Source organism: Anabrus simplex, chromosome 5 (genome assembly GCF_040414725.1).
Source record: "Anabrus simplex isolate iqAnaSimp1 chromosome 5, ASM4041472v1, whole genome shotgun sequence".
NCBI classification, from domain to species: domain Eukaryota; kingdom Metazoa; phylum Arthropoda; class Insecta; order Orthoptera; family Tettigoniidae; genus Anabrus; species Anabrus simplex.
In genome coordinates, this window is record NC_090269.1 from 425372647 (window position 1) to 425386204 (window position 13558).

The 13558-nt window shown below is 42.5% G+C and overlaps 1 protein-coding gene across 1 annotated transcript in view; it reads left to right on the forward strand.

Moving 5' to 3' along the window:
- The window catches only part of LOC136874603 (dual oxidase 1-like), a 335200-nt gene that overhangs the window by 256699 nt on the left and 64943 nt on the right, over window positions 1-13558 (forward strand). The window contains exons 25-26 of the mRNA XM_068227874.1: window positions 634-839; window positions 7663-7893. Coding sequence (XP_068083975.1) covers window positions 634-839; window positions 7663-7893 — 437 coding nt within the window. The remainder of the gene's footprint in view (window positions 1-633; window positions 840-7662; window positions 7894-13558) is intronic.

Sequence of the window (13558 nt, forward strand, 5' to 3'; positions counted from 1 at the left end):
GCCAGTTTGCGAATGATGTTATTCCTGGACTTAAGTTCTTACCATACTCGACAATTCAGGTGGATTTTGGAGAGTTTAAATGTTGTTCAAGAAATGTATTTTTCATGTTTTACCCAATGGGCTGTGGTTAATGATGATGTTGCATAGTATTTCATGTAAAGTTAATAATGTTATTGGTTGATATCTATTTGTCTTATTTTCTGTCCAGAAATATTTTTATAACGCCTGTGTGTGTCTGTTTCAGCCTGATGTTGATAAAATAATTCTCCCTGCGCTATTTTCCCACTGAAATTACAATAAGATTTACAATAAAATTACATGATAACATTGCTTTTGGTACATAATTGTTCATATTTTGAGTGATGTATCGACTAGTGATGTATTCTTCAGATGATTCAGAATAAACACGTTTAATCTTCCCTTTAACCTCTCATGTCACTGACCGATGTCTGCCATGTTACAGTCTGATGTAATTGAAGTTGTTCTTGCATAGCCCCACCCATTACTCATCGAGCAGTGGTGGCTTGTATTTTTGTTGGAGTTTAACATACCCACCACACCAGTTAAGGGTTAATTTGACATTCAGAATATTGCAATGAAAATGGCTGTGTTGTGAAAATAAATCTGTTTCAGAACAATGGAAAGTGTACCTGAACTTCATGATCAAAAGAACACCAGTAATGGACCAGAAATTAAACTGGATACTGCTACACCAGCTAATCTGAAATGTACTCCCATTTTGGCCCTAGTCCGAATAATTCACAATTATGCCAAGGAGATCTTCTGGATAACCCTATACACCCTCGTGATGCTGGCCATATTTGCAGAGAGAGCTTACTGTAAGTATTTCCATGCACTCATTGTCAGTTCAATACTTAAATACTTATTTTATTTATTCTGCATGCCCAGGATATACATTGAATCATCATCATCATCATCATCATCATGATCAGAGCCTGTTCACCAGGCGAGTTGGCCATGTGGTTAGGGGCACGTAACTGTGAACTTGCAACCGGGAGATAGTGGGTTTGAATCGTCAGCAGCCCTGAAGATGGTTTTCCATGGTTTACCATTTTCACACCAAGCAAATTGGGAGCTGTACCTTAATTAAGGCTATAGTTGCTTCCTTCCCACTCCTAGCCCTTTCCTATCCCAATGTCGCCATAAGACCTATCTGTGTCGGTGCAACGTAAAGCAAATTCTAAAAATAAAAAAATTAAAACCTGTTCAGTCCCCATTTGGAGCAAGGACCTCCTCATCAACTTCCAGGTTTTTCTATCTGGGACAGTTATCATATACAATGGCCCCACAGTTCACCTCACTATATCTGACCACATAGATAATGTTCCTTCTTCTCGGATAACACTCCCTTACTATCTTCCTCCAATTCCGGGGACCAGATCTTGCTGCATGTCCAGCCCAGCTCCACTTCTTGGACCAAACATCCTTTAGCCAGTTTTAACCCTTATGTCCATGTTTCAGAGATGATCTCTCAGTGATAAACCCAGTAAATTACTTGGTGATAATAAAATACATAAAAGAGAATGATGGGGGTACACATAGTACATGGACAATTGAAAGTGTTGCAAAGCCTGTAATTATGCAGTCTGGATAGTCTTGTCTGCAACCGGGCTGAGTGGCTCAGATGGTTAAGGTGCTGGCTTTCTGAGCCCAAGTTGGTGGGTTTGATCCTGCCTCAATCTGGTGATATTTGAAGGTGCTCAGATACTTCAGCCCCTTGTTAGTAGATTTACTGGCACATAAAACAACTCCCATGGGACAAACTTCTGGCACCTCGGAGACTTTGAAAACCATACAAGTAGTTAATGAAATGTAAAACAGTAACATTTTTTTCTTTACATCGTTACAGCCAATTGTGGACTACAGTTACACAAGCTGCCTGCTTATACCTTCTTGTTTACTTTGTAACCAAAGGTTTTTCAACCTCACACTCCTTTTCAGCCATTCTTCTGCTGAGATATACCATGGTTTAGAAGATTCCTTCTCTGGATTGTACCTCAACCCGCAACTTTGTTCCTAAAGATTGTCCTTTCCATTATGTCTTCTGCTCTTACATCATTTATCCACATGTAATGAACAGATATATATTTACATCGTGAATGAGATTTCCATTTTACTGAAAAGTGAGCAATTTGTTCACCAATCTCTCTGCATTCATCCTCTTCAGGTGACCACGAAAAGTTAACCTTCGTTTTTTTATAACCATGGTGATCTTAGGTAATAAATTTCATATTATTCCGTACTGAAGAGCAACAAAAGCTAAAATTATTGAACAGGTGGAAACTTTTAGCTTTTGTTTTACATTAGATGGTCATCTTTTCAACTCTCGCGTACAGTTCCTTGTATATTATTATTATTATTATTATTATTATTATTATTATTATTATTATTATTACCAGGCAAGTTGGCCATGCGGTTTGGGGTGCGCAGCTGTGAGCTTGCATCTGCGAGATAGTGGGTTCGAACCCCACTATCAGTAGCCCTGAAAATGGTTTTCTATGGTTTCCCATTTTCCCACCAGGAAAATGCTGGGGCTGTACCTTGTTTGGGGCCACAGTTGCTTCCTTCTCACTCCTGGCCCTTTCCTATTCCATCATTGCCATAAGACCTATCTGTGTCAGTGCGGCGTAAAACAAATTCTAAAAACAAAAAACAAACAAAAAAAAACCTTTACTATTATTATTAAACATATGGAACAAGATAGTTATTTGCAGTGCAATGAAGAGATAAATATTTACTGAATGTACAGGAGCAGGATAAGGGTCGATGTCCAGTCACTAAATCCACCATCATGCTCTTGGCATGGCATCCATCATTATACTCCAGCTAACTTAAAATGTCTCCTGGGGATTTTTGAGTAGTGTTGGCCACAACCTATTGTGAATATTTGTAATCACTCATTAGGGAGTCAGTTATTCCCCATTTGTGCAATATTACCTTAGTTCAAGCATGAACAGTCCTCAGATGGTTCACTTGGTAAGGTTTCTCTGGGTAACTCATGTCCTGGTAGAGCATATTTGTTTGTTTGTTTATTTTAAAACTGGAACAAAATGTTAAAATTATCAATTCATTTATTTGGCCAGGACTGATATACCCACTACAGTGTGCACCTCTAAATCAGTTATCCAGCACTTTTTTTAAAGATCTGAACAAAATTATCAGAAGTTGGTTAAAGATATGATGATGCTACCTGATGATACAGAGGTATGGGACTACTCTGCGACGAATGGGAGGCTAATTTTCAGCACTATAATATCTGCAGTCGCTTACTCCCAATTCAGGACGTATGGCTGCATCTTGTACGAAAATTTTCTGATGAGTAGAACATGGTGCTCCATAAACTAAACATTGATAAAGAAATTCTCTCTAAAACCAATGGAAGAAAGCTGCAAGAGATAATGAGAGATCGATCTTATGGTGTCAATTGCCTCATAAAGGGAGAGGAATGGTTTTGAACGCCGATCACCCGAAAGCTAACTCCTGGATGTCTCGCAAGTCATCTTTATCTTCATCCGAATACATAAATGCTATAAAAATGTTGTGCAACCTGACCACAGTAAGATCGGTTTCCGGCAGAACTTTAAGCTCAATCCATTGCTGCCAAAACAGTTGCAACGAGACCAAAATGCTTGGACATGTGATGGGGTTCTGCAGGAGCACTGAATTATGACATAACAATCATCACCATCGAGTAAGGACATCAGTTGCAAAAGGCCTGAGGCAGCACAGATGGGAGATGCACGAAGAAGTTCAATGTGTCTACCGATGGCACGAGAAGAGTGGACATCATAGCCGTCAGTAAGAAAGAGAATAAAATTATGGTTTTAGATTCTTCGAGAGGGACCTGCAACAAGCTCAGGATGTTAACCTGGAAAAGCAAGAGATTTATACATCATGTCTGCCATATCTTTCAGCCAAATGTAATATTCCTCTTGGTCAGTGCGTTGTCAGAGGCCTCTTGTTTGGATCCAGAGGTAGCCTGCCAAAAACACAGCCACTACCCTTCAAAATTTTAAAATTCCTTTTTGCGACATAGAGGAAATAGTATAGATCGTAAGAGATTCTCTGCAAATTATACAGTTGCATTTATACCTAAATTCATAATCTCCTTACAGTGAATTTTCCAGAAGAAGTATTATTTCATTATAATTACATGCTGTAAGTTATGTATTCCAGAGGACAGATTTATTTATTTTTTAATAAATCTTACTACTACTACTACTACTACTACTACTACTACTACTACTACTACTACTACCTATGTATTTATTTATCATTTGGTATTTACAAATGATCTACAATTACATATGAAATATGTAAAAGTACATATACTATATTATTTAAACAAAACATTATAGTCAAACGTCTAGAACATTCAACCAGGGCAAGCCCTCACCAATTCACTAATTCATTCCAGTCACCCTCAAACCATCAATTTGGGCATTCTTGGATGATATGTGCAATTGTTTGTTCCTTGCCTCCACAATTACACCTTGAGGAATGGAGTAATTCTGCTTGTAGAGTGATGCAATACATCTATGGCCTGCCCATGCACAGAGTTTAGTTGACACCGTGTTACTGTCAGCAATTCAGTTCCTGGAAGAGGCTGAGTAGGATCATCTAGTTGGACTTGTTGGGATGTGGAGTCGACTTTCCATATTTTCTTGATCTGGAATGGCTTTAACGATGTCATCATCCCCAAAAGGCTTCCTCGATTTCAGATATAAGTCCAGTGGATTACACAATATGGGATAAATTGGCAGGTGCCTGAGTCGGTGAAACTATACTTCCTCCATTCATATGCAGCTGTTTGCTGTCTTCTAAGCTGTGGAGGAAGTCTGTTGGCCAGCACATATAACCGGCCACAAGTATTTGTTATGATCCTAATGGTCTCGTCGAGTTGCATATCAACTCTCCTTATGTAGGAAATTCTGTACCGTACTGGCGAAACAGTAACTGACAATATTTCTGCACCCGAAGTGGGATCTGCCAATTTATGGATTATATTGTTCCTTGTTGTAAGTGGTTTTTTTTTTTTTTACAACCTGCCTTACGTCGCACTGACACAGATAGGTCTTATGGCGACGATAGGATAGGAAAGGGCTAGGAGTGAGAAGGAAGTGACCGTGGCCTTAATTAAGGTATAGCACCAGCATTTGCCTGATGTGGAAATGGGAACCCATGGAAAACCATCTTGAAGGCTGTCGACATTGGGGTTCAACCCACTGTCTCCCAAATGCAGGCTGATAGCTACGTGAACCGAAACACACAGCCACTTGCTCGGTCTTGCCTTAAGTTTTCCACCAGTGTTTTCCAGGTACTTTTTTGTATGTAGACTGATCGAGAGTTACTCCCAAATTAATATTTAGTGTATGAGTTATGTTCCGAATTGCAATGGATAAAGCCAGAATAGCCATGTTGATCGCCAACGTCCGAGGTGGACAGGCATGCTAAGAAGATGAAGAAGAGTTATGCTATAGTCTTTTTCCATAAAATGTAACATGCAATCCTCATCTTGCCTGCTGGTTACTGAGATGGATAGTTGTTGCCTCTGCTTTTGATGGCTTTGGACGGAGCCTCCATAGTCTAAAATAGCAGTCAAGTTTGTTCAGATATTGTACTGGTATTTGCTTTCTCTCTCTCATGCAGTCGTTTAAGTGCGGCCAGAATCCAGTATTCCAGAGATAGTGGGTCCGAACCCCACTGTCGGCAGCCCTGAAGATGGTTTTCCATGTACCTTAATTAAGGCCACGGATGCTTCCTTCCCACTCCTAGCCCTTTCCTATCCCATCATCGCCATAAGACCTATCCGTGTCGATGCAACGTAAAGCAGCTTTCAAAAAAGAAAAAAAAAGATTTGCTCCCTGTCTTCAAGATGTTTTGTTTGGATTTCTATGGCAGTGTCATCAGCACAGTGATTTGTAAACAACTTCGACACTGGTGCAGAATGATCAACGGACTTCAAGAGCAGGAAGGCAGAAGGTCTACACACACAGTGACTCAACTGGATCTCTAATTTATAAAGAGTTCCTGTCAGCTCTTTTCAGAGCCAAAGGATGAAATACAGGGTCTCTCTAATAAGCCCAGACCAAGCGCACAGTGTTTGCACTACAGTAGCTGCCTCAACCCAACTTATGTCGCAAGCAGCCACCCTGCTTTAAGTGTTTATACAATCTTATATGAAATCTTAACTTATAAAAGATGCTGGGAGTGTCATCTTCAATAATAAGAGACTTTATAAACACCATTATGATTTTCTGCGCACCAATAGCGAGGGTTATGACTGTTCACATGAACATTACGATGAAACCAGGCCTCATCCCGAAAGAACACAAGCTGTGAGTCAAATAAACAATCATTCAGTGATGCAGGATACTGCTCACAATATCTCACTCATATGGCTGGATCAGCAGATTTTAAACGATGGGTCTGTGTAAACCTGCACGCTTTGATGTGTAACAGATTTCTAACTCTGTGTGCAGAAAAAACCGAAACCCCTACTTGTTGTGCTAACTTTATGAGTGATTTATTTGGTGACCATTCAAGATTCACACCAATGTTCCACTGTTAAAAATGTTTGTGCGCACACATGTTTTTTGTTGAGCACTGAGCCAGTAGTTTCAAATTTATATATAATTATATGAATCTCTGCTCATGAAGATGGAACTTCACCAGGAAATTGCTGAACAAATGCATTGCATCCCCGTCGAGCCGACTCGTACTTAAAATAACTTTTACATACGAAAATACAGTGTTGCAATGATAACTGTCTCACCGGGTTAACAGCTGAGATTCAGGCTGGTGCTAGGTCGAACACATGCACGCTTCTTCCAAGGTCAAGAACTATGCGTACACCTCCTGTACAGCTGTTTAGGTCTTGGAGAGTAGAAATGTCGCTGGACAGTCTGGATTTATAAGAGAGACAACAAGCTGATTGTGGTTGAAGTTTGGAATATTCCATGTTGCATTCCACACATCATTGATCTTAAGTCCACCGGGCGAGTTGGCCATGTGGTTAGAGGCGCGCAGCTGTGAGCTTGCATCCGGAAGATAGTGGGTTTGAATCCCACTGTCGGCAGCCCTGAAAATGGTTTTCCATGGTTTCCCATTTTCACACCAGGCAAATGCTGGGGCTGTACCTTAATTAAGGCCACGGCCGTTTCCTTCCAACTCCTAGGCCTTTCCTATCCCATCATTGCCATAAGACCTATCTGTGTCAGTGCGACGTAAAGCCACTAGCAATAAAAAAGAAGAAGAGATCTTAAGTCCCTCATGCTAACTAATGGTCTGGAATGGTTTCTTTGACTTGAGGTAAAGAGCTGGAGCATTGAACATAGTAGCTCGTGCAGGAACTATTCATGTTCCTGTATTTTATTAAGCACATTTCCATAATGGACACGGACACCTTAGTGTGAGGGGACGTGATTCTTGAATAGTTGCCACACATCTATGTTTGAAGGCCTCAAAGAACCATCACCCATCACATATGACCACTGTTCAGCTTGCAGAACGCCCAGTAGCATGCACTGTGAACTAGAGCCATCAATGAAGGACAGACATCTTTAGTAGATTGTGACACAAGTTTACACTGAACTTAACCATGTTGAGAAGATATAAATATTGAGTGTGGTATTGTTTTAGATTACACTGTGGAACGTGAGCATACCGGTCTTCGAAGGATTGCTGGTCTGGGAGTGACAATCACCAGAGGAGCAGCGTCTGCCATGATGTTCACCTATAGCAGTCTGCTGGTGACAATGTGTCGTAACACCATCACTCTTCTCAGGGATACCATGCTGCATCTTTACTTTCCATTCGACGCCCTTGTCTTTATACACAAATACATTGCTGGTTGGGCCCTTGTGTTCACAGGTAAAGTACTGCACAGTTAACTACCACTTTCCAGAAATTTTAAATGATGTGGTCAGTAATGGAAGAAGTTATGTTTCTGAAGCGTTATGTGATCCTGTGATGATTGAGAGGGGATTTCCTCAAGGGAGTTTTATTAGACTTTAAATTTTCTTCATCATCATCATCATCATCCTCCTTTCCTCTCATCCAGCTCCTGCCGGGTCAGGGAATTTATGGCACTGCTCCACCTTCCTCTCCTTCCACCATTCCTCTTCCATCGTTTTGTCCCAGTTCAGGTTTCATCTTCTTGTACTCCTCTTTACTAGATCAATCCACCTTGTTCTAGGTCTGTCACTCACTTGCTTTCCCTCAAATTTTATCTCCATCATCTATTTTGGTATTCTTTTCTCTTTCATCCTCTTTACACATCCAAACCATGTTGGTTTATTTCTATCAATTCTCTCATTTAGATTTTTCATTCCAATCTGCTTTCTAATATCTTTGTTTCTCACTCTCTTTCCTTGTTTTTTCTATTATACTTCTTAGGTATTTCATTTTGCTGGCTTGAATTCTACTCTCCTCCCTACTTGTCATTGTCCAGATCTCAGCTACATAAGTCAAGATGGGTACATAATACATTTTGTACATTATCTCTTTTTACTTCCTTGGTACCGGTACTTTATTATTTCAGACAAGGTTTCTTACACTCTGGTAGAATGCATTGCCCTGTTGCACCCTCTTGCTAATTTCCATGTCCAGCTTTGTGTTCTGTATAAATTCACTGCATTTGGTATTTGAAACTGTCCACAATTTCAACGCTTTGACCACCAATTTTCTTTATGCACTGAGTGGCCAAAAGTTACGAGAAGGGGTATCCTATTAGAAAATGTGCCGTGTATGACCCCTGAGCATTGCAGCTAGATGCGGCATACCTGAGTAGTCTGTCACAGACACCAGTGTCTTGAAGATGGCAACACATCGTGAGTTAACTGACTTTGAACGTGGGATGATCATTGGCGCATGCCGCATGGGTTATAGCGTTGCGGAGATTGCACGTGAATTTGGGGTTCCGAGGTCAACAGCTTTGAAGGGGGATCTTCAATATCGCAGAGAGAATATTACCACCCGCGTAAACTGCTGCACGGGAAGACCACAGGTGTTTAACAAACGGACATCATGTCCCCTCCGCAGAACCATACTGGGCACTCGGCGGACTACTGCGAGTCAGATCACCGCCCTGTTTGAATGTTGGGAGTCAGGAACCCATTTCTACCTGGACTGTAAGGAGGCAACTGCACCGCATAGGCTTCACCAGCTGACGACCAACTACTGTTCTCTTGCTCACACCTCAACACAGAGCTCAACGAAGTGCATGGGCCCACGAACATCGACAATGGACCATGGAACAATGGCGGCGTGTGGTATCGTCCAATTGTATCGAGCTGATGGGCACATGAGAGTGTGGCGTATGCCCCATGAAGCTATGGATCCTGCGTGTCAACAGGGTTGTGTCCAGGCGGAAGGTTGCTCGGTTCTGGTCTGGGTGGCGTTCTCATGGTTACAATTAGGCCCCATTGTCCGGCTGCAGGGAGCGCTGACAGGTGCACGTTATGTGGAAATTCTTTCAGACCACCTGCATCCCTTTCTGGCTCTAGAGTACCCTGAAAGAGATGCCATGTTTCAACAGGACAATGAGCCATGTTACCACTCTCTGGTAACACGCAGATGGTTGGAGGAGCACTCCAGTGAAGGTACGGCCATGGATTGTCCCTCCAGATTCCCTGATATTAATCCAATCAATCATTTGTGGGATACTGTCTGTGCTGGTGTACGCTCCATGAACCCCGCACCAACTACACAAGACCAATTGGGGGTAGCAGTTGTCACAGGTGAACAATGTAGTGGAAGTGGAAAATGTTTATTGAAGACTTTATTTGTGAAGTGTGGTAATATGTTTTATTTGTAATGACCTAACCTGTACTGTGTAATATTTGTAACATATGGTATGTGTAAATAGTAGATTTCAGTTCTGTACTTAATGGAAGTATCCAGAAAGTTACGTGAATTTTTGAACAGGGTGTGTTGCCTTTTGTTGGTTATGTGTTCTAGAAGGCATTTTCTAACTATTCTGGAAATGGAAGATTCGCGAACATGCGTATTCGAGAAGTTTAGTTAAAGTTTGCGACTGAAAGTAGGAATTGTGATTAGTGAAACTAGGTGGGGATGGGCGGACTCATGCTTTCTGAATTGCTACTCCAAGGCCAGGGTTTACCTATATAGAGAGAGCGAAGCTGCGTTCGTGATAATTCGGACCTGTCTTGGTCTTGTCTTGGCCTGGTCTGCCTTAGTCTGTCTTGGTCTGTCGGAAGTTTTACGTCGTGTGCGACGCTTCGCTACCAGGATGGGCCACCTTCGGGTAAGCACTCTTGAATTCAGTTCCGGCTAAAATTTCCGTAATGTTCGGTTGCTATTTCGTATAGGAGTCTGCCCTAACCTAACCTAGATTCGCCAAATTAATTATTTATGACGCCTTAGCTTTTCAGCTGGGCTTGCCTGTTTGTTTTCAAGGCATGACCATTTCTTATTTCACTAAATATGTAGATTGTAATTTAATATACACTGACTGACAGAGCAAATGCAACACCAAGAAGGAGTGGTCAGAACTTTATGCCAATTGCAGGGTAGACTGACGTCACTGAGGTATGCTCATGATGTGAAATGCGCCGCTGTGCTGCGCACGTAGCGAACGATAAATGGGACATGGCGTTGGCGAATGGCCCACTTCGTACCGTGATTTCTCAGCCGACAGTCATTGTAGAACGTGTTGTCGAGTGCCACAGGACACGTGTATAGCTAAGAATGCCAGGCTGCCGTCAACGGAGGCATTTCCAGCAGACGGACGACTTTACGAGGGGTATGGTGATCGGGCTGAGAAGGGCAGGTTGGTCGCTTCGTCAAATCGCAGCCGATACCCATAGGGATGTGTCCACGGTACAGCGCCTGTGGCGAAGAGGGTTGGCGCAGGGACATGTGGCACGTGCGAGGGGTCCAGGCGCAGCCCGAGTGACGTCAGCACGCGAGGATCGGCGCATCCGCCGCCAAGCGGTGGCAGCCCCGCACGCCACGTCAACCGCCATTCTTCAGCATGTGCAAGACACCCTGGCTGTTCCAATATCGACCAGAACAATTTCCCGTCAATTGGTTGAAGGAGGCCTGCACTCCCGGCGTCCGCTCAGAAGACTACCATTGACTCCACAGCATAGACGTGCACGCCTGGCATGGTGCCGGGCTAGAGCGACTTGGATGAGGGAATGGCGGAACGTCGTGTTCTCCGATGAGTCACGCTTCTGTTCTGTCAGTGATAGTCACCGCAGACGAGTGTGGCGTTGGCGTGGAGAAAGGTCAAATCCGGCAGTAACTGTGGAGCGCCCTACCGCTAGACAACGCGGCATCATGGTTTGGGGCGCTATTGCGTATGATTCCACGTCACCTCTAGTGCGTATTCAAGGCACGTTAAATGCCCACCGCTACGTGCAGCATGTGTTGCGGCCGGTGGCACTCCCGTACCTTCAGGGGCTGCCCAATGCTCTGTTTCAGCAGGATAATGCCCGCCCACACACTGCTCGCATCTCCCAACAGGCTCTACGAGGTGTACAGATGCTTCCATGGCCAGCGTACTCTCCGGATCTCTCACCAATCGAACATGTGTGGGATCTCATTGGACGCCGTTTGCAAACTCTGCCCCAGCCTCGTGAGGACGACCAACTGTGGCAAATGGTTGACAGAGAATGGAGAACCATCCCTCAGGACACCATCCGCACTCTTATTGACTCTGTACCTCGACGTGTTTCTGCGTGCATCGCCGCTCGCGGTGGTCCTACATCCTACTGAGTCGATGCCGTGCGCATTGTGTAACCTGCATATCGGTTTGAAATAAATATCAATTATTCGTCCGTGCCGTCTCTGTTTTTTCCCCAACTTTCATCCCTTTCGAACCACTCCTTCTTGATGTTGCATTTGCTCTGTCAGTCAGTGTATTTACCTTGGGGTTTGCCTCTGGTAGTTCAGTGTCACTTGATGTACGCTAGAGTTTTGGAGAGTACGTTTACTTCACTGTAAATTGCATTGTACAAGTGCATTGGTAACTAGATGTATAGTTGGTTTGAAATTTTGAACTTGCAGAAAAGCATTATCAAAGAACCTCTAAGTTATGTGTATCACAGAGCTTATAATTCGTAAGTTGCAAGTTGGTGGATTTTGTTTCGGAATGTATTTGTAAAATTTCACTTGTAAATAATATTTTTCAAATTTAAGGATCACAGCGAATTATTTCAGAAATTGCAACCTAAGCCATGTCCATGCCCTCAGTAGGTCGTAGTTCCTTCCACCTTCCTGGTTTATTGTCCACTAGTTGGCCCTACTGATATTTACGTATCATGTTGTTGGCGGAGATCCGCGCAGTCCAGCTGATGTTTTGCTGAGTGTGTAGTGTTTTCTGACATTGTGTAGTTGCTCTTACTTCCCCCTCCTTATTGTGTTTAGTGCTTTGTTTTGTGTAACCACTGTAGTAGTGGTTACACAGTGCAAGATGCTTGGGGTCCAGATCCCTCCAGAACGATTCCAACACCATGTAGGTCGATGCCTCGCCATATAGCCGTCGTTTTGAGGGCTCACAGAGGAGCAACTCATTATTAACACATTCACGCCCATCATCTGAGCTGGCTATTTAAAGGGCTGGCCCAGCTAGTCCAGCTGTTAGTGGCAGAGCAAACAACAACAAATTCTTTTCACATTAAGTTCTAAACTAATCAAGATATGGAAACAAAATTTTCCACATACCTTAATGAAGTCCTCTAGTATCTCTGTAGGGTGTGGTAGGTAATGTCACACTTTCCTGGATGAATGAGAACACCACACTTTCCTCAAAAATAGCGTGTTTCAGTAATAATTTTTTTTTTTTTAAGCACACTTTGCACCTTCTTGAGGGAACTTGACTTTATTTGATGGTGGAAAGTTCAAGAAAATATGCTCTTTTCTCTTCCCATCTAACCTAAATGGTGGTTTCCTGGCCGGTGCCCTTTTTGATGGCAAAATCGCGGTTGTTGACTTGGAGCTGATGAAGTAGATGGAGCTGAGATGTCAGAGAGAGGTTACTGTACTTGTATGTCGGGTTCACATTTTTCCAGGAGCAAGTTCCTAACTACTGTCTGCATGAAATTCAGAAAATGTTTTTGATTTTTGAGGATTTGAGTTCTGGAAGAGCCAAAATGCATTTAAAAGTGAGCATTACAGTAAATTAAAAAAAAAAAAAAAAAAACCTTTTTTGGTCACTTTATAGTCTTCCTCATGAAAGGATAGAGTGCCAAGTACTGATCTGTAGTATCAACACCATGCATGTGTTGATTATAGTCAGTCACAGACTCTGGTTTCATTTGTATTTTTTCACATTTGTTTGTTTCAACCATTTCTGCCGAATGGATTGTAGTTACCATTGTAATAACCTCTTTGTTCCTCCAAGAAACAAACAATATTTCCTCATCCCTCCTGAAAGTCATTTCCCCCTGTTTGAGAATTGCCTGGTGTTCCTTTAGATCTTTTGGTACACCCCTATTTGACCGTATTGTTCCACATACGGCAGTGTTCTGTTCTTGTAATTGTTTTGCGAGTCCAACGCTATTGTAATAAT